Raw genomic sequence first — 22,113 nt, forward strand, 5'->3', positions numbered from 1 at the left:
TGTTGGTTGTAGAAAAAGTTTTTCTTTCAGAACAGACATTACATTCAACATCAGACATAACTAGACGAGAATCATCTATAAAATAAATTTATAAAAAGAGAAATTTCTCGTATACTTTGTGGACAGTTTGAATTTATAGTTATTCTCCGAGCATCCTCAATCACAGCACTTAGCGGTCTGCTGTGAATGCCATCTGTTCCAAATGCATCATGGGTAATGTAGTTCAAAAAACTGCTGGCTCTCACGCAACACATGACACCACCTCACATCATCACTTTTCAGGTGTTGTGTATATAAATACATAAGAAAAAATGTATGGACTTAGTCGTTCAAATAAATGTGCGAACAAAATAACGATTCCCAGTTTAGCGATAAATAAGTTAAAGAACTACACATCCCAGTAGACTGTTAACGCGATTGGAGAATATGGGGTGAGGGTGTCTTGTTGAGGGGGGGGGGCAACACACACGGACTACACGCAGCATTGTGAGAATTACATTGTTGCACATTATCCAAGGGCTTATAGACGATAAAATACGGGACAGCAGGATAAAACCCTAGTGCACATCTGCATCAGAATACTACGTGGACACTGGAAGCGACCACCGGCAGAGAATTAATGTGAACAATCATATGGAAGCTGAATGCTGTTCATTTAGTGCAACATCTACAACAGTCTGCAGAAATTTACATTCCAGAGAGGTGAAGTGGGTGTCTTTACATCCAAAAACTGTCCCAGATTTAAGTGTACACCATGATGAAGGGTTATGCATCCTAAGAGGCATTGCAAGGTAAGGAAAGCATGAGCATCATAAAATTTGTCATTTGTGTCCATTGTGTGAAATATAACCTGTTGTGGTCAATGCTTATGTGCTTTCCAGTCCGTTAACGTCTCACCCCTCCTGTTTTATTTTTAAAGCAGATAGTCCCAGATTGTGTAGCTAGAGTGGTCCCTGACCCGCATCATGCATAGAGGCACTCAAGAGGGACCCGTGGCTTGCCCCTTTGTGTCCGAACCCATCTCATTTATGTGAGGGTCTCATTCCACTCTGAACCCACCCTTACCGATCTGCCAGCGTTGCTTAGATACAGAAAAGAAAGGGGTAGTAAAGGATTTTCTCTGAGTTGATGTGATGGGGTGACCTAATCAAGTCTTTGTCTCATCCTTATGCAGTTTGTTCAGAGCAGACATAACTCAGCTCCAAAGATGTGGATGTAAACTTAATAAAGTCAAATCAAACAAGCAGCATGTTGATCTGAAAGACCACCAATATTTATTACACATCTATTAAGCTATCCTATTTTGCTTTTATCAGGGCAAACGTGCAAGACTGTGTAGATTCACTATAACAATTTAAACATCACTAGTGCTTTAATAAACCATGTGCTTTAATGATTTTCATAGCTTTTGTAGGTTTTAGCAGATAAGCATTTTCCATGCCCTTTTTTAACAAAGAACTATATGGATAGATCATTTAACTGGTAGTTGATGTTTATAAGCTGCACCTATTTAAAACAACTATTACAGTTAACTGTTAGTTAACAGTTTTACTAATAGTAAAACTAATAGTTATACTCAACTATAGGACCTAAGTGTTTATGGTTTAAGTTCATGTTAGTTTGTTTACTAGTATCTGAATTCTATTCTATTATTTTTGAAACAAAAAGAATTTGTGAAAGAAAGTGTCTCATTTTCTGAAACACTGAGGCCAATTTGTAGTGATTTAACTGCTGTATCACCTAATATCTCTCCGTAAACAGCTTCTGCTGCGAAACTTTTAATTAATTTCTGATTCTGTCATGACATTCAGTTTGCCCTTTGCTAATTGGTCTCTTTTCAGTGACTGGATTTGAGAGGACAGTCGCTGTTTGGAGTAATTGCAGGACTCTGGTGATAGGGTTTTTTATTTATAGAAATGTCACTGAAAAAATCTTTTACTTTTAAACAATTTTCAATGCTATGATATTTCACGAATAATTACAAGAAATGGCAAGTAACACACTGAATTAAACCTAAAAATTTGAAATAGAAAGACTGAGGTAGTATTTTCTTGTGAAACATACTTCGAAAACCTTTCCCAAAACATGATTTATTTACTTTACAGCATGTGTCTATCAGTCCACAACAGAGCAATTGGCCGAGCTCGAGTTGAGTTCAACATGAGGAGTTAGACATCCAGTGTAATTTTTCCCAAGGCATAATGGAGGACCATCTATTTCATATTATATCTGCTGCGACATTATGCAGAATGACTCAGTGCTGAAACCATATAATGAATAAATCATTGCATTGAATATTTTAATCACCTGATGTGTTTCTTAAACACGCATGTCCTTGAGCTGAAATTACCGTTTGAACTATTCAAATGTCAATTAGGTGTAGAAGAGAAGACACGGGAAAGAACTTGGCGAATTGAGATAGACTGTAAAGTTGCCTTGTTTGAGCAACTGCTCTATTTGACAGATGTTCATCATCTTCTGTAACTAGGCTAACATAGTACCTGGGGAATTTTAGAAGCCAGCAGAAGTCCTGCTGACTTAGCCTTAACTAGGTTAACACTGCGTAACAGAGCGAGCACGCTGTCAAAGAGTCACATATGAGAGCTTTTAAATAGGTTACTCGATGGGAAACCTTTTTCAATCAGGAATTTAAATTGGTTAATTCAGAGCTTTGACAGCGGGGTTACCTGAAATCCTCTTCTATCAACCTAAATAACTAAACTCAGCTTTTACAGTTACAACGCTTGCAACATTTTACCATTATGTTTGCGTCTTAATTTGGAGATCACATGGACTGTACAGAAAATAACAAATAGGGCACCTGCTGCTGAACACAGTAGATTTGTATTCTTGTGTGTGTGTGTGTGTGTGTGTGTGTGTGTGTGTGTGTGTGTGTGCGCATGCATGAGTTCTCTGGGTTTCTCTTTCCCTGAGAGACCTGCTCCCAAACCCAAACAGATGGAAGATCTTTTCTTTCAGACGCTCATCATATCAGATCACTGAAAATGTAATGTTTTTTTACGAACAGTAACGGTCCCAAAATATCTTTTTGAGATTTTGAGAAACACGACACTCTCAGTTCTCATTGTTTAACCTTTGTGCTTGCGCTGAAAATCCTAATTTGGTGTTCCCTTTCCAAAATGATTGGCCTTGTAAATCTTTCATTATGCTGTATTATTGGATTCAATATTTTAACAGCTTCATTTCTTCCAATTACTAAGGGTTTGGTATTTCTTAGTGGAACTAATTGGTTTTAGGCGTCATTGATCTGAGCTTAAAACATAATCTGTGGATAATTTGGGCAATGTTCTCTCAAAAACTGTGCTAATTAAAAGAAAACAAGTCAATAAAAAGATTGAATCCAATGTTTGGTAATAATATAACAATGTGAAATTGATAAGCATTTTTTGTAGGGTGGTTATGTTTGACAAGGACCACTGTATAGTGCAATAAATTTGTCAGAGTTCACTCAAATGTGCTAAATAAAAGAAAACCATTCAATTCAAAGATTCAATCCAATATTTAGTGATATTTTTGATTAGTAGGTTTGGTATTTGTTATAGAAACTAGCTGATTGTAGGCCTCATTGAGCTGAACTTCTCAGTTTGAAAATGTTCACTCAAAAGCTGTGCTAATTAAAATAAAACAAGTCAATAAGGAGATTGAATCCAATATTTAGTAGTAATATAGCATAATAAGACATTCGTAAGCAGTTTTGTAGGTCGATCACTTTTTCCCAGCGCAAATGTAAAAAGCGGGGGTACAAAAAAATTGAAGCATTTTAAAAAGGTGTGAGAGGGTATAACATTACCCAGCATTTCATTTTTGGGAAAAACATGAGGGTTAAGCACATTAGATTGATCAGATTATAGCAGTTTGACTTTGAGCAAGCGCACACATCTGTAGCTTACCTCATTTACTAATTGTAAGTTAATCCAAATGAAATGTTAACAAAATAGCACAACGGTTTATTTTAATTTTGGAAACTGGCAGATTTTGGGAAGGTATAATAGACAACGTACAACCTTTCAATCTGTCATCGCAGCGCTTTCACGTCATCTGGATATAGCGTGAGCGACATTTCGGTGAGGTGGTGAAGTAAGGGTTAACCGTGCCAGCAATGTTGTGTTCTGGAGCCAGTGTTGCCCCTGGTTTTCCTCGCGATCGATGGGCTCTGCGACAGGCCTTGGCATCTGGCCCTAGTATAGGTGGCCTTAGAGGATCTCTGCTGGATGAGTGAGGGAGAGAGAGAGACATTTCTGAGAACAGGAGAAGAAATACTTTGTCACACAGGGCGAGTGATGAAAAACTTCATTAAAAGAAGACGGCACACAAAGAATGATGAGAGGTAGGATACAGAAAATGGCCACAGTAGACTGAAAGAACATCTTTTTCTGCACTTGCCAAATAGAAAGAGATACTGTAGATAGAGGTACAGCCACAGATGCATGGATAATTCATGAATATGCTACAGGGACACAGCAAGGAGATGTGAGGCGTCAAACTTGTGCAACAGAGACAAGGTCACTGAGGAGCGGGTTATTGAGGTCAGGTTGACCACATATTGTATTCAGTTATGGGCTTTTAAGGAAGACTTCAAAGTTTATATTTTAAATCACTGCAGAAAAAAATGGCAAATTCAGATAAGATGAGAGTTATTTCTAAATCACTGTTAAAATGATAATTGATGTAAATTATTATATATAAATTATTTTGCCATTCATTTCGAAAGATCACTTTTAAAAGTTTTTCTATAAACAGATTTAAAAACGTATTATTTTTATTTATTATTTTTATTTAAGATTTGATTTTAAAGAATATTATTGGAATATAATTTCGCCAGCAAATATTTGACTTGATTTAAGCATTACACTTAGCTGAAAATGAATATTTTATTATTTTCCAACAGCCATTTGCAATGTTGATAGGTCACTTGCTTCACCTGTGCCGATGCCGGAAATCAAAGTCAATGTTCCTGAATAGGACCTTATACACACACACACACACACACACTGGCTTTTAGAGCCTGAAGCAGAGATGGGGGTGCTGAGTCAGACACTTGGGCAGCTGCAGCTGTTAAGAGCTCCCATGGCACACAAACACAAATTTCTGGTGAGGCAGTTTATGCAAGAATAAGACATGGTGACTCTACCATCTATCGCTGCTGTTATAATAAGACTCTCCTGTCTCTCCTATAGAAGCATTTTGATTTCCTAGTTCTGCATGATGCTGCTTCTCTGATATGATTTACGCTCTGATTTCCTAAGATGGAGAGCTACAGAATTTCACAGGTCTTTGAGTTCCACGAGGGACGTTTTCTTTAGCATTGTAGTGATGGGTCTGTGGCTTGTCATGGTTGCTCATAATAAACCAGCTTCTGCTGGACATGGAAGACATGACTGGTGGCATAGCCCGTGGATCTGTTTTGTCAAGAAAGGCATGATGATGGGTCAACAGTTGCACCAAGAGAATGCAACTCATTGCCTTCGGGCACAAATACAACTCACGTGTTAGCTGTATACTGTTAACAGATCCAGTGTGTCCTCAGGGCAGTGTCCCAATTAGCATGGATATCAAATATATTGTCAGAGTTAAAAGAAAGTGTTCGCAACTGTCAAATAAGATGGTATGAAATGTTTTGATGTTAAATTGTTAGAAATTTGGTAAGAAATGTTTTTAGACGCTTTTTATATATGCCCAAGATAATTATGACATTAAGTTAATCAGGCAGAAACTTGTTTGGATGAGTCAAAATAGCACCTCAGGTTGTATCTAGTTTTACTTTCATGTTAGGTGCACAAGGCTAAATTAATTTTCCCTTGAGAGGGTATAAAACAAGACAAAACAGAAAAAAGAATGAAATAAAAATAAGATAGCCAGTATTTCCTGAGAGGCAGAATGGGATATAAACACGACTGAAGCTGAAGGCTATACATAAAATGAATTTGAGACTTGAATTTGATTAGAGAGGCAGGCATCTCTTATTTCATTTTCCGTCGTTTTAGTTTGAGGCTTGGAGCTCAAGTGGAGTGAAAGGTTATAGTTTTTTTGTGATTAGTGTGACTCAGATAAAGTTATGAAACGTTTTTGTGATGCAGAAACTGTAGTAGCCATAGGGCACTTTGTTAAAAAGTTTCATTTCACATGGCATTTTCAAATGAAGTTCTGTATTGTGAGCTCAGTTTGGGCTTATTTATCTGAAGAATAAATTCTGAGAGAATTTATCTGAAGAATGATTAATGATGTACACCAGCATTAAAAGAGGTCAGAATGATGGCCCATTTATTATTAGGCCACATTCTCAGGAATTAAATGCAAAAATTGGATCCTTTAGCACAAAACCAGACATAATCAAAAATATAAATAAGCTTCCCATTAATGTATTGTTAAGACATGGCAATAATATTTCAGGTATTATGAAAATGCATATAAATAGTATGGCGAGTAAAAACAGAAACTTGTGTTATTGATACACAAAAATTGAATTTGGTAAGCATATGATCCGCTTGTGTTTGGTGTGCATATAATATGCATTTTTCGCGTGCATATACACAGTTTGTTAGTGTGTATATGATACGCATCTACCCCAAAAACCCTAATCTTACCCATTGCTTATCATATAAATACCAAAGTCAATTTTTGAATACACACAGTACATCAAATCAAAACATAAACTTGTGCTATTGATATGCAGTTTAATGAGATTGGGTTGGAATATTTGGCCAAGATGCAACTTTTTTAAAATCTGGATTCTGAAGATGCAAGAAATTGCCTTTAAAGCTGTCAAATTAAGTCCTTAGTAATACTTGCCTATTACTAATCATAAATTAAGTTTTAAAAATGGAAATATATAATTTATAAATTATACATATACAAGATACCTTCATGGAACATGAACTTTATGAAATTTTTTGCAGAAAAGAAAAATGAATTATTTGACCCATACGGTGTATTTTTGGATACTGCTACAAATATATTCATAACACTTCAGATTGTTTTTGTGATCCAGGGTCACAAATGTTGACTCAAATAAGAACCATTGAACGAAAGCTTCTGAGTGTGGAAAACACACCAGATTACATTTGAATGAAATTTTAAATAGCTAAATTATAATTTTAGTCTATTTAAAGAAAAAAAACAAGCAAAAAAAAAAACGCAAGACACGATAATCATACTTTTTTCCCCAGAGAGGCCTAACAAGCAATAATGTATCCAGCTTTAAAAGGGTTTAATCCATTAAACATGAAATTAGATTAAGCCTTAGGGCCAAGCCGTTGAAAATTACTATTTTATGATTAGATTAATCCTCAGCCGGGGAGAGAGTGCATTATTTGTCAGTACATTAACCCTAGAGTCACTGGACAGGCATTGGTTTCCCTCCTTGCTTCCAACCTGATCATAGACAGCACAAAACTGGAGCCGTTCGTTGACTGTTGAATATGTAAGAACAACCTGTCCAGCAGCGAGTCAGAGAGAATGCAAGCCCACCCAGTATGTGAATGTCTGCTCTTCTCTTTCAATTACATTTCCATTGCAGCCAGCTGTGAGGTTTTGTTGCCAAGGCAACTCAGACACCCACTCTACAGTGTTCGGCTCACCCTTGCTGAGCAGGCACATTGGTCAAGACCCACTAAAAGCGACCGAACAACAAAAGAGAGAGGGAAAGAAAGAGTAAGCAAAGGTCAGTGTATGTTTTTGTGTGTGATACCTGTGCGTGGCTGAAAAAGGAAGAAATCTGGAATCTGATGGTAGTGTTATCGTCTGAATTCGTCCTGGAGTATACATATGGAGTCAATCATCTCAGTGATAATGTTTTGAGCGCAACAGTCATGTTTAGATGTGTTGAAAGCGAATAATAAGGGTTGCATATCTCAGTTGCCTGCTGTTTGTTGTGAGTCTAGCAACTGTGTGCTGATGGTTTTATAAATGAGAAGACTGTCATTTTGAGATATTGGATGGGGTAGGAGGACGTGATGCTTGGTGAGAAAATGAAGCATGAATTGAATAGATGGGGAGCATAATTCAGCTTTAAGAGGATTTTGCCTTTCATTTGAGATTTTATAGCATATATATATGGTGTGCTGACTTCCATACTTTTTTTAGACAGTGCTATATAAATGCATCACACTTATATGCTGGTTCTGAGGTAGTCAACCACGCTCTCTTAACATTTTTACTTTACAAATTTGCCTATCAAGATTACAATCAGTTGAGCTGCATTCATTTTGAAGCTCGTACACAGAGCAATCATTAAAAATGTTAAATTATAAATAATCCAACTTTTTATCAAGCAAAAGTTTACTATTTAGATTTCAACATGAGGCAGTGTTGGGGAGTAATTAGTTAAATGTAATGGAATTTACGTAATTGAATTGCAATTAAATTTAGTTGTAATCAGTTCCAGTTACTGAGAAAAATGTCTAATTAAATTAAAGTTACTTATGAAACTGGACTTCTTTCATAAATTGCAGTGACCGCTGCAAAAAATGTGATATAACAACAGGATCATTGAACTATTTATTTTTGTGATTTTTATATCTATTTAACCTGAGAACGATCTCAAAGTAAAAAGAGGCGCCGATTTTGATTGTTCTAGCTGTGCTTTAAATTAAATTATTTTAATCTTAAATAATGAATGATTTTGAAAATCTGACAGTAATTTGTGATTAGAAATACTGTAAGGCCATGCCTGGTTTAAATGTTTGCATGTGATTAACAGTTTAAATATCGCAAATTTAGCAAACGTAATTAGTGACATTTCCTTTAATAAAGCCATTGAATTAATTGCACTATTACCAACTTTTAAATAAGCTAAAACGTGTAATCTATAACCTCTTACATTTCCAAAAGTAACATTCCCAACGAGGTGGCCACTTTGTAAAATTCTTACCGTAAAAATATTTTTTATTAGTTATATGTATAGCTAAAAACGTAAATCGGACAACTTCAAATGCCATTTTCTTTTCGATAGATTTTTTTTTTTGGCACACCCTCAGAATCCGGATAATTAAATCTCGGTCAAATATAGATTTAAACCTTACAAACCATACACGAATAAAACCTCATTTGTTCAGCTTCATCAAGAGATGATGCGAGCATATAAATATCGAACCTTGAGCGCGTTCACGCCTTTCAGAACTTCAAACGTCGTCTCGCCCCCGTCGTGTGACGTCACGGCAGGTAAGAGAAACAATCAGCAGCGTGAAGGATGTGGCAGAAATAAACACCATTAAACCGTGCCCGCAGCCTCTTTCGCGGTTCCTCTCATCAAACCGTGGGCGTCTAAAAAGAAGCGTGTTTAAGGACGAGAACGTCTCAATCAAAGAAGCAGGCATTTACCGCTGCCGGAGAAAATGAAATCTCAAATTCATTTTTCTAATTGGAATGGAAGGGGAGCGCATTATGTGATCTCGAGCGGCCCGCCCACGCACGCAATCACAATCGCGCGATTTAATCTACGGCCACAGTGAAAGCAGCACGAGCCACCTGTTTGTTTGATATGTCGATATCCTCTTTTAAGCCCGCGACTGAACTGTTGGCAACAAGACGGATAGGCTGCGTTTAAAACATAAGCCCAATGCTGCCAGGGCTATACCTTTTGTGTAGCCGTTTCTTTTAAACATGCATGTGTTAATTAAAATATGCAAGCATGAGCGAATCGGTTGGTGCTATTTAGTGAAAGCTGTGAAGTCAACGTTCTTCTGAGGCGGCTGAACCGCTGTCTGCGCTCTACATATTCAACTCTGGTAATTTAGCTCAGCACGGGCTCTGCAGAGAATGTTCAACAGGAATCGGGGGTCACAAGAGAGACCCAAAGATAGAAACGCTTTGACCATGGTGCCTTCATAAAAAGCCAGTGAACTGCTTTTCATTTTTATTATCTTCACTGATCTTTCGCATATATATTGGGGAAAAGAAGGTCGGGAAAATAAAGTGTGAGTTGGAGGGAGAAACTTTTTTGTTTTGTTTTGCAAATATTACAAGCAGAAAATAACTGACAAGTATATGAGCAGAATCTAGTGATGTTTACATTTTAATATGTTGATTTTTTTTTTTTTTTTTTATCATACACTATACCTACTATTGTGGCATCCAAAGTGAAAGTGCATCTGTTATTTTTATTTTTTGGTTTAATGTTTTTATTTGAAATGTGTTCATATGATCAGTTTCAGACTTTTGGTTTGTGATCTAGAAAACGTGCAAAACATCATAATCTTATATAAATTCCTATCATTTGCCATAACACTTTCCTTGGATTAATGTTTTTCAAAATTCTTTCAGTGCATGTCAGACTTTAGGTCTCATTTCTGTAGCACGGCTTGGCATGTAGCGGTGTGAAATATTTGTTTTTAATTATGCATGCCAATATTTTTTGCTTTTTGCCAGTTCTCTGAAAATGTGAATATGAAAATGAGTCTTAGAACTTGTGCAAACAAAAAAGTGAGGAAAAATAACTTATCAATAAAAAGAAATCCACTGTCTATATATGCAGAAGCCTCCTTAATTCTACACTTGTCTGTTTCCCTGTAGTTTGAAAGGTCACAATGAATCGAGAGCAGCTGTAGACACCGGCAGCTGGATTTCGCTCCCATCCTAACGCACGGCACCTTCTTAGACGGACTGGTTTTCACTGGCAGCAAACTGGCAGAGGGAAAGAGAGCTCACACAGGTGGGCTAGCGGCAGCAGCATCCCAGAGATTATAGATTTGGAGATTACAGGACAACAGCAGGTCAGGGCACATTGCCTTGTTGAAATCCGAGTTCTCCACCTCACCAATTCTGTTAAGAGCTGTCATCGTGAAATTGGCAAGCGAGCCCCGCGATGCAACACATTCACATGCACTCGGCTGATCACGTACTCCACTAGCTGCTAGACGGATGCAGTGTTAGAAGAAAATCGGATGCTGTTTTTGTCTGCTTTTTTCTTTAATCCAGCTCCTTGCCGCTCAAATCCCTTTTTGTGCTTGAGCCGTTGGATTTTTTCAATCATCCTTGTTGCTGTCTTTTCTTCTTATTTTTATTTGGTTCATTTTTACTATCCGCTGACCTGGAAAGAGTCAAAGTGCTCGAATTATCAAACCACGATGGCAGAAAATCCCAAAGGTCTTCTCTAGACTGGAATGTTCAAACCACACAATTACGAAAGGAAACCGTTTGAATCTTCGAGCTGCTTTCATTGAAGACACTGTAAAGACAGAAGGGACAAACAAAGTGGAATGTCTCCGCACTTAAAGTAACTCCCAGGATACGCCACTACCGCCGAATGAATGAGACGTTTGAAGAGTATCTTAGAATGTAAAGCTAATCGAGATGTCTGCAAAAGAGCTTTATTACGAGACTGTGAGACAACCCCACCCTTTCCCACCTCTGGCTGCGAAGTTCGACAAAGTGGCTCGCTAGACTGAGCGTACGGCCGCAGACAAACCGGATTACAGTGACAAACTTGGACTCATAGAGGACTGTAATGGAACAGACACGGATGACAGCCTAGCTTGTCTGGCAGTGAGATGTCAAAACCACAGAGGGGGCTATTCCTCCAACTGTCACTGCAGGGAGAATAGAGCAGATCACACACACGCCTACAAGCAGACTGATTTTTAGAGGCGAAAGACTGGTGTGCGTTTAAACCGTGGCAGTATAGACAGTTCAAAAGCGTGAGAGAGAGAGCTGGAGGAGATCCCATAGTGTAGAAGAGAAGAGCGGAAATAAAGAGCAGTAAAAGGCTCACACGGCAGAGGTGACACACTGAAAGAGGAGACTGACAGACTGGAGATCGGCGGTGGCAGTTCACAGGCGCACAGTTTTGTGAGGTTCACACACTTCTGGGTTTAAAGGCTGTGCCGCTCAGTACTCCGAGTAGTACTGAGTCCAGGTCGTGCACGGTGGCAGGGGCCGGTTCATGGCAGTGGGGCGGGCGCATGCCGTCTGTGCCTCCGCAGCGAGAAGGACGCTTCAGCTTGGGATGGGGATGGGGTTGGGCCGCATGGGCGCGGGCTCAGAGGACGGGCGAGCTGAGACCCTGGGCGCCCGCCGGAGCTGGACCTGCGCCGGCAGGAGAACGCGGGGGTATGAGATGCTCCCTTCGCTTCTGCGTGGTCTTGGGATCCCTGGCTCTCCTGTTCCTCACCTCGCTCTTCTTCTCGTTCTCGCTGAGAGGAGGAGCCGGCTTGCCTTACTTGGAACCCCCAGGATGGGAAGAGTCACGCAGGGTTAAGCTAGTGCCCAGCTACACCGGTTCCCACCGGGTCGCCCCGGTCGAGAGCTCTCAGCAGAAGACATGTGCCTGCTCTCGGTGCGTGGGCGACCCTGGTGTTTCCGACTGGTTCGATGAGAACTATGACCCGGACATCTCGCCTGTTTGGATTCGAGACAACATCCAGCTGCCTTCAGACGTGTACTACTGGTGGGTGGTAAGTGATCTTTTGATTACTCATTGCAGCTTTTAGATTTAGAAACCCTTTCAGTTGTTGTGGTTAGACTTTGTTGCAGTTCAATTTCGTGACACGCATTGGACCTCATGCATTAACTAAATGGAAAAACAAAATGAAATGGCTGAGAAACTGTTGCATGTGAATTTAATTAAAAGAGACCTCATTTTGTTGTGCTTCTCTCCTTTCCTTTCTAAATGAGAGAGGTTAGCAATCTGCAGTTGTGCTTATGCATCATGTTTAAACGACAGGAGGCAAAGAGCATTTCTATTAAAAATAACATGAGTGATGTCTGGAAAAAAGTGTGTCAGCTGAAAAGTGTAAGTCTGTAATACTTGCTCAGAATGAATTAAAAGCAGGGAGAGTGTCAGACTGCGTTAGGCAAAAGAACCAGAAAGATTTTGGGATGAAGGTTGGGAACATGCTTGCACTTCTGGAAACTACTGAATTTTACATTTTCTGAAGAAAGTTGTTGTTAGAATGCTTGGGTGTTAACTGGGTGATTGCTAAGGTGCTTAAGAAAGAGAAAAAAAAAAGAAACAAAGAAAAAACTAATTTGACAAAAACAACCGTTTTGGACATTATAATTTGTGTTATTACTAAAAACTAATTATGTAATTTGTTTAATGAATGATGAAATTCTTCTGTGTGGAATATTTGAATTGTAAAATATTAAATTCTAATTCGGCAACATGAACAAAACTGTATGTATGCGAGAGTGTGTGTATTTTTTTTTAATTCTAAAGTTTTTGTTCATTTTAGTTGATTTGTTCCGTTTCTATTACAAAATGTAATGGTAGTGCATAACTTTGTGTTGATGACAAAATCTTGTATTAAACACAATGGCTCCTGTTATTTGGACAGACACTGAGTGAATTTGGTGGCTATCATCTGTACCCAGAAAACATCTGCCAAGAATTATTAGGTCCATTTGAAACCTGGTAAACTCTGCCAGTTATTGGCAGCAGGAACTATGAGGAGAGGAATCAAGGGAGAAAAAACATGGAAAGATGGAGATGTGGGTTGGTTGGAAAGAAGCCATGTTATGGAGGGATGTCAGAAAAAAAAAACAAAAGAAAAGATTTGAAGGGTTTTTTTAAAATCCCATTTTCTATTCATCACGGCAGAGGGCTTCAGCGGCTAATTGGCTGCCTGGATGTTTATTTTAGTATGCATGTGTGCACAGGCAGGTGTGCAGATGGTTTGAAGTTAAAAGATAACTGCCCAACCTTATGTTAGTTTCTTTCTTTCGCTCTGTTCCTCCCTCTCTTCTCTTCCCTCTGGGCCTCGTACAGATGTTGCAGCCTCAATTCAAACCCCACAACATCCAGCAAGTCCTACAGAGGCTGTTCCAGGTCATTCCCGGCCGTTCCCCGTACGGTTCGTGGGACCCCGCCCGCTGTCTGCGCTGCGCTGTGGTGGGGAACTCGGGCAACCTCCGCGGGGCTGGTTACGGTCCGGTGATCGATGGCCACAACTTTATTATGAGGTGAGGCTTGAAATGTCACAGCGAAAAAGTAGGTAAAGAACAGTGTATCAAATTATGAAAAATATTTGCTCTTTGAAATAATAAAAAAAGGCCTGTATTTATAAGGTTGTTATTATTTGTTTTTATGTTTAGTTTTTATTTTGTGGGCACTTCTTAATTAGAATTATGTAATTTCCACCGTGTTTAAATTTAAAAAAAAAAAGTCATAGAAGATTTATTGTAAGTAGTAATTTAGCACAGAATTAATTTTTTTTTTTTTTTTTTACCTTTTAGGGAATCAGTTCTGCAACCAACAGAACAGCTAGAGCTCTAAAAAAAGGAGACCATTTATCCCTATATTTATATTTTTATTTATTAAAAAAAAGTGTTTAAATCTGAAGTATTTGTCTCAGTTTTAGTGCGCAATAATAGCTCTGTTTTCTGGGACGCTGATCACAGTCAGATATGGTGGATTGACATTTGCAATTGCGGGTTTCACTTGAATGAACATGGAAAAGGTTAGAATGTGTGTGTTGCCGCTTAAAGAAAAGAGTAAAATAATGGCCTGGGGGAGATGTTGAAGAACAGCGTATGTTTAGTAGAGATCAGAGAGATGGAGCGGCTGAAAGAGACAGAGGTATAAATTGATGTGCTATTTCAGTCAAGTCTTTATTGATTCAGCTCTGAAATCTTAAATTAATCCCGTCCTCCTCCGTATCCATCTCTTTCTTCTGCCCCACAGCAGCTGTCTCCTCGTCTCTTTATTTGTTTAACTGCTGTCTGCTTTCATTTTGACACCGTTTAAGAGATGGTATGAGCTTTCTGCCTGTCAAATGAGTTTGCTGTTGCAGTTTATTAGCTCATGCAAGATTTCCATCGGCTGAAACGATTATTATTGCATTAAGTAAAGAGTTTATTGTTTGAAATCAGTTAGCATCCTTATGCTATAACCACTGCCTATGTATGCGTTAAATACTGGTGTGAATTTTCAGTGAGAATAATATTTTGTTTTTTGATAATTTTTTTTTTATTAATGTATTTTAATTGCACCTACTACTAAACACTACAACAGAGCTGTAGAAAAAGAAAAATATTGTAAATGAATATTGTTTTCTACTTTAAGCCCTGCTCTTTGACCTTGTATTTACTAGAGGTTGATATAAGAAAAAATGCTTCAGATTTGATTGATGAAACATCTGACTCACTTGGAGAAAAGCTTTGAGTACTAAGAAGATAAAGAAAGCGACAGTCCTAGAGATTTTAATGCTAAACAACAAATGTACATATCGCTCTCTCTCTCTATTACGTCTAAAGCTTTTTAAAACCCGCTTCCTGAATACAAGCTTGAGATTCTATGTGTTGCAGAACCTTGATGTAAAGTAGTTCTCTGAATTTGAGTGAGTACATGTAGTATACAGATTGAATGAGAAAGGGAGGCAGGGATTTTTTTCTAATCAGAGCATTTTGTTGAGAGGACATGAGCTGTGAAATGGAAGCTCTGACATCCATCGGGGAAAAAGACGTGTCTCCTGAATAGACACCGACCCCGTCTGCGTTCCTGTCTGATCCACACCCTCTTTCCATCATCTTGCTCGTCTCTTGCAGTTTGTCGCTCTTAAAGGAATAGCTCACCCAAAAACAAAAATTGTCTTTTATTCATCCTCATGTCAATTTCGAAGCCTTAAGGTGTTTTTTTTCTGTGGAACACAAAGGTGAATTTTGAATAATTCTCTGGTTATTATTTTCTGTACAATTACGATGAATGGCGATGTCTCGCTGCCTGCTTTTTTAGCCACTTTTGCTGTCAACCTGAATGCACTTTCAGTTTGTTCACTTTACCCCGTCATGGGGAAAATAATGAAATGCCAAAGTAATAGGGCTGGTTTGAGCGAAAGTGAGGGAGCGTTTTCACGGTCTAATTCAATTGGATCCGTGTGTTCCAGGATGAACCTGGCTCCCACTGTAGGGTACGAAGAGGATGCCGGCAGCCGAACCACACACCACTTCATGTACCCAGAGAGTGCCAAAAACCTGGCGGCCAACGTTAGCTTTGTGCTGGTGCCCTTCAAGACTCTCGACCTGTTGTGGATCACCAGTGCCCTCTCCACCGGCCAGATCCGCTTGTGAGAACAATAACACACACACACACAAAGATTTTAGGGAAACAAAACTAGATAGCTGCGCTATTCATTGCTGCAATTAGCTGCGCTTTTATTTCGTCTTTTACTTAAAACATTTGTTTATTTGCATTTTAAATTATTTTTTTTTCATTTATTTTTTTTAATGAATTTTGACTACAAATCTCTGTAAATGTAAGAATTAATTAAAAAAAAAAAATATATATTATATATATATATATATATATATATATATATATATATATATATATATATATATATATATATATATATATATATATTATATATATAAATTTGTTGTTGTTATTAATAAAATTATTTTATACAATTTTTATAGCATAATTTCACATTTTTAAATACCACACGTCACTTGAATTTGCTTAGTAAATAACTTTTAATATCCGATAATAAGTCGAAAGTCTGTTGACCAAAATGTTTTGTATTAAAGTTTATTTACTAAGCAAGTTAAGTATGTGGGATTATTCAGATTTAGATGTGAGATATGCTTAAAAGATTCACGTACTACCTCCCCCTGACAGTTTGACATCCCATTAATAAATTACTTGTTCATTTTAGCTTTCAGTCTCTATGCGAATTTAATGAAATTTTGGTTGTCGGCCCCTGAATTTTGCGCCGTAGCTGCAGAGTGGCCAATGAGACATTCATATATTCTGTCTGTGAGCACACTGCAGTGTTCTGTACCCAGAAATGCATCATTCAAATCACACACACCGCCACACACACATCACAGCACTTCATCAACAACATTCTCTACTTGACTGAAAAACACCAGAAAGTTAGCAGCAGTTCTGCTCACAGATTTTTATATTTTTTTTTAGATGAAAAGATGAAGAGATGCCAAAAGTGGGAAGACTTATAACTTTATCTTTTTAAATCGCTCTCTCTCTTTCTCTCTCTCAGCACTTACGCTCCAGTGAAGCAGTTTCTGCGTGTGGATAAAGACAAGGTAATATATTCCTATCCTGTCTTTTACAGATTTATATTCTCTGAATTAAGACACTCTTAAGACCCAGCACAATAGAACAGTAGCAATCTCACATTCAGTCTTTTTCTCTGTGCTGCTATAAATCTGCATGCGTATCAAATAATGTCTTGTAGGTTCAGATCTTCAACCCAGCTTTCTTTAAATACATCCATGACCGCTGGACACATCATCATGGCCGCTATCCCTCCACTGGCATGCTTGTGCTGTTCTTTGCTCTACACGTATGTGATGAGGTAAGTTATTAGGGAATATAATAATGCATATTGATGTTGTAATGTTCTAAATATTTATTTTTTTAAATGTGCTGTTGTATCATGCTGAAATGTATATTATTTAATAATATAGTAATTTTCTATTGCAATAAGTCATTTATTCCTGTGATGGTAGAAGAAGCAGTTATTACTTAAGTGTTCAGTGTCACATGATTCTTCAGAAATGATTTTAATATGCTGATTTCGTGCTTTTCAACATTCAAAACGGTTTTGCTGCTTGATATTGTTTTTTTGGAATGGTATAACATTTTTCTAATGAATAGAACTCTTATTTGAAATAGAATTTTTTAAAACAAGTATTTACTGTCACTCGTGATTAATTTAATTTGTTCTTATTGAATAAAAGTGTTTCTTATCATTTTAATAAATATTAATAATTAAAGAAAACATACTGACCCTAATCTTTTGAACTTTAATGTGAACTTAATAATAATATAATAATATATAAACTATATACGTGTGCGTAGCTTTTGTTTGTAATGTTTTAAGAAAAGTGTTTAGCTTTCCGAATCAAAAATAATAATAATTTTAAATTGTTTTTTTTGTCTGTCTTTATAGGTGAATGTATTTGGTTTTGGGGCGGACAGCAGGGGAAACTGGCACCACTATTGGGAGCAGAACCGCTATTCTGGAGAGTTTCGTAAAACAGGTGTCCATGACGCAGACTACGAGGCCCAGATCATTGATAAGCTGGCCAAAGCTGGCAAGATCTCAGTCTTTCCTGGAAAGTGAATCTGGCCACCAGGTGCAAAGTAATGGACCAACTGATGGACTACCATAAACAAAACCACCCATTATCCACTTGACACACTCAGTGTGCCTGTTAAACATGATCAATGAGAAATTTTTCATGATCTTATTACCATTCTATGCTGTCCCGAGTGGACAAGATTCTGGGCAACATACCTTATGATGTGGTGGTTTTGAGAGGAGACGCTAGTACTAAATGTACTAATGTGCTTTTCCTTGCAAGCCTACCTCAACTAGGACAAGAAACTTGACTTGGCAAGGAACACTAATATCTCACCACTAAACAGCATGTTAGGTTTATGTGCTGGGAATGGATTTGGCTTATATTTATGAATTTTGAATAGTAATGATGCAGGAACTCTTATCTCATGCCGAGGCCAGGTAGATGAGTGAGACCAACAATCACCGTAGTGTATCATAGTACTCTAGTAGTTCTCTGTTGATTCGATAAAGAGATGGTTAACGCTAAAAATGAAAATGTTTATCATTTACTCCACCTCATTCCATTCCAAACCTGTATTATTTATTTTCTACATTATCTTCACAGAATATAAAAATTATACAGGTTCGGAATGAAATGAACAAACTGAAATTGAGCAAATGATACTTTTTTTTTTCTTTTTTCTTCCATTTATGGTTGAACTTTCACGTTAACTAAAAGCTTGGATAGTGGCGCGCTGTTTCACTAGCGTTACAGCGCTGCAGTTAGACTCCTCCCATCATCAGGCACATGTGGACTTCCAAGTTCGTGCTGTTAAACCAAGCTTTATTTTGTCTTATATTTTGTTTCGTTGTTCGTGTTTGAAATGATCATGCTAACAGTTTGTGATCACTGTGTGCGCACAGCAGTCTGAACAACTTTCGTTTCGTTCGTTTTTGCTAATTGCATTTGAGTACTGATCGTTCTTCTGGTCTGACAAGGATGGACCGATACTCGAAACCAGGAGCTAAAACCACTGACAGAGTCCAATATGAACACATATGAGCAATATATTAAGTACATGTGCAGTATGTTTAGAAGAAACCAACGCTACTAAAGGTGTGGTGATTGTTCTAGAGATGCACTGTGAAGAGTGGTAGAGCTTCATTGTTCTCTGCTAAATTTAAAATAAGTGGTATGTAATGGAAAACAACAGAAATAAGTATTTGATTGTGAGATGTATTTGATTGAATAGAAGTTTTCATTTATGAAGCCTGTTGTATTGCAAGGCAGTTTATGACTAGCTGACAGATCTCGAAGTTCTGGAGGAATTCACTGATGAGCGTTTTCTTGAAGTCATATAGACTCCTTTGCTGCTGTTCAGTCATTTTTCGTCAATAATGGGTGATGGAAGCTTTCTTTGCATAATTACATTTATAAGGTTTTAGACAAACGAAGGATAGGCAGAAAGATCAGCTTGAACGACAAGTGCTTTCTACGGAGTGTGATGTGGGAAAGTATGAGATGGGAGTAAAAGAAAATTTCAATGCTTTTGCGTTGTCTTGCTAATTTTTGCGTTCCCTCTAGATATATTGTGCTGGCTGGAAAAAGGTTTCCTTGAGAAACTTTGCAGTAGCTTGCAAAATATTTGCTTTCCTCAGAGAAACGTAGCGTTATGTTGCAAAATGTTTGTTACCCAGAAACAATTTGCTGTACAAAATTTGTGTTTCCCTTTGCATTAGCTTGCGAAATTTCGGAGTTGTTAGAGAACTCAAAGAAGAACTAAACGATTTTGCACGCTAAATTATTATTATTTTTTTACTTTTTTCATTTTATTTTCTATTTTAGTTTATTTTAGTTCCCCCAAGAAACTTTGTGTTAGCTAGCAAAACTTTTTGAGTCGCTTATATGTGAACTCGAGTTTTTCTGGAAAGCAAACATAGGTTTTGTAAGCGAATGCAGTTTCTCTGGGAACACCTATTCTCTTGCGTTCTGTAATCAAGCGTTTGAGTTTCCCTGACAAACATGCGTTCAAACAAAAGACCCAAAAGCACTGAAATACTTTCTTCTGATCTCAGAGTTTTTTTTTTTTCCCCCACCACCGCGTCCGTAGGTTTCTGCTTCGGCCGAGTCTAAGTTTCAGGTGCAGTAGTTCTTTTTCAAAATGTAGACATATCAGCTATTTCAGTGTGTAAACGCACACACACGTTACATGCTTGCGTGCCTTGTCCTCGCTTCTGGACATGTCCTCTTTCCAGAGCACAGCTAACCTCATTATAAGACGCATAAACACGTGCTATTGTTCCTTTAGTCTTCTTACAGAGCATTTATTGACACACATTCGCGCTCTCTCATAAATCTGGGCTCTAAAATAGGGCACAGATCGTCTACCCACCAGCTGTCCTCCACCCACACATGATTCACGGCTTCTCCTGTGCTCCACCACCTCATCCTCTTGTCTGTTCTACTTTGAGCTAAGCTGAGCGCCGTGCCTTCGGGATCAGGGTGGGAAAAGCTCTCACCTGAAAACCTTCTCCCCTCTTGATTTTTAAGAGCTACCTACCTGCATTCACTGTCACTTCTGAAAAGTCTCCTGAACCCTTAGAAAATCCAGACCTGTGGCACATGAGTGCTTTTCTACATTGTCATTAATGCGTAAATGTCTTTTGACGGTTACATACCGGGTGATTATTAAATGCACAGTACTGCAGTGGCTTTATTATATTTAAGCCTGTTATGAGGGATTATTATTGGGCGTTTCACAGTGAAATTCTAATATCACAGATACATAGGATGGCTGCCCTCTCAGAGGTAGAATATTGAGATGCGCAGTTGGTCACCAAAGAGTTTAAATCCATTACTAATCCTCTTGTTTTTGTTGTTCGATGTTTTAAGTAGCCTATTATTCCGAAAATATGGATTAAGGAAAATAAGTTGGCTCGTGACGTTCTTGTATTGCTCTTAACAGTATTCATTAATCCTAGGTGGTACTCGGTGGCGAGGAGGGATGATTCTCTTGTTTTCTTGCCACAGGAGGATCGTAGCCTGCTGAGTGATATTCAGGCAAATCTACTTTAAACAATTTCTGAAAGACTACATTATGTCCGCCTTCTCTGTTCTCTCCATTTGAAATGTTCTGTGGCCAAATTGCATGACGAGATCAATTCCAAATTGGCTTGTTTTCTTTATGCTCTTCCTGCCAACGTTCTCAGCACTAAATTATCGGTCTTTGTTGATCCTTATTGTCACGTTGAGAGAGCTTTTTCTTGGACTTTGTATCATCTTTTGTTGAATTGTTTGTAGGATTATAGGATGCAAGTTGAAGGCTGTAAAGTACTGAGTGAAATGAATATTACAGACCATAAGACTAAACTGCTTTCCCCTTTGCTGCTTTTTTTCACGATCATACACATGATTGTGCCTCCAGAATAGACATGTTGACTGAATGATGCAATTTCATTGGTTTCTTGACCTTAAATAATTAATAAAACACAATAAAATGGCAGCAAATTACCCAACATAAATTAAAAAATGAGGCTACAGTATTTAGACTCCACTTTCAACTTAATGTTGAATCTTGTTCTTCATGAAGGAACCCTCTTCAGCACAGACTGTACATATCCTCACTGTGCCACTGTGTTTGCTCATCATTAGTGTTGATATAGTGACTATTGGTCAGTGCTCTTTCCTTTCACAACCTCAGTCTTTGTGTAATTCTGGACTGTTTTTATCTTTATGCTACTGTAAGAAATAAAAACGCTTAAAAATGGTTTGGCTCTTTGTGTTCAAGGAAATTGGTCTAATAGTAAGCAATTAATGCTCCTTGTCAGAGCTGCTTTATTTTGGAGTATATTTTCATAAAAAGGGAATTAAAAATCAGGTTGAATTTGATGTTTTCCCACTTTAAAATGTTTAAAGTTTGCTTAATCTATTTGAAGTTCAGCTATGACTCATCTTCAGCTTTTTGTTATCCTCTGTCCTCTTGTGGTTGTGTAAAGTTATAATTATGAGCTTGACTGTGTAAAAGACTGGCACGCCCATTTATAGAAATTGCAATAAGCATACGGTTTTAAATAAGAGAATAAGTGATTCAAAACATGTTCACATGGTTGAGCACCTGTAAGCAAGCAT

The 22,113-nt window shown here is 37.9% G+C and overlaps 1 protein-coding gene across 3 annotated transcripts; it reads left to right on the forward strand.

Moving 5' to 3' along the window:
- Positions 1-459: 459 nt before the first annotated feature.
- On the forward strand, positions 460-21,751 carry st3gal2 (ST3 beta-galactoside alpha-2,3-sialyltransferase 2). 3 transcript variants are annotated; one of them, XM_043264348.1, is made up of 8 exons: positions 460-791; positions 7,538-7,681; positions 10,531-12,410; positions 13,724-13,917; positions 15,840-16,019; positions 16,956-17,001; positions 17,154-17,273; positions 17,871-21,751. In XM_043264348.1, exons 3-8 carry the CDS (start codon positions 11,919-11,921, stop codon positions 18,042-18,044), a joined length of 1,206 nt encoding a protein of 401 aa, XP_043120283.1. In that variant the 5' UTR covers positions 460-791; positions 7,538-7,681; positions 10,531-11,918; the 3' UTR covers positions 18,045-21,751. The 3 variants fall into 3 exon arrangements, with proteins under 3 accessions (XP_043120283.1, XP_043120282.1, XP_043120284.1); XM_043264347.1 differs by lacking the exon at positions 7,538-7,681; XM_043264349.1 differs by lacking the exons at positions 460-791; positions 7,538-7,681 and adding an exon at positions 9,144-9,180.
- Positions 21,752-22,113: the final 362 nt, after the last annotated feature.

The sequence above is a fragment of the Puntigrus tetrazona genome, chromosome 18, assembly GCF_018831695.1.
Source record: "Puntigrus tetrazona isolate hp1 chromosome 18, ASM1883169v1, whole genome shotgun sequence".
In the NCBI taxonomy this organism is placed as follows: Eukaryota; Metazoa; Chordata; class Actinopteri; order Cypriniformes; family Cyprinidae; genus Puntigrus; species Puntigrus tetrazona.

Excerpts from the sequence above, each read along its gene's own strand:
- st3gal2 (XM_043264348.1), top strand. The coding sequence starts at position 11,919 with ATGCCGTCTGTGCCTCCGCAGCGAGAAGGACGCTTCAGCTTGGGATGG. Across the intron at positions 17,002-17,153 it reads TGCGTGTGGATAAAGACAAG|GTTCAGATCTTCAACCCAGC; the intron begins GTAATATATTCC and ends AATGTCTTGTAG. Across the intron at positions 17,274-17,870 it reads CTCTACACGTATGTGATGAG|GTGAATGTATTTGGTTTTGG; the intron begins GTAAGTTATTAG and ends CTGTCTTTATAG.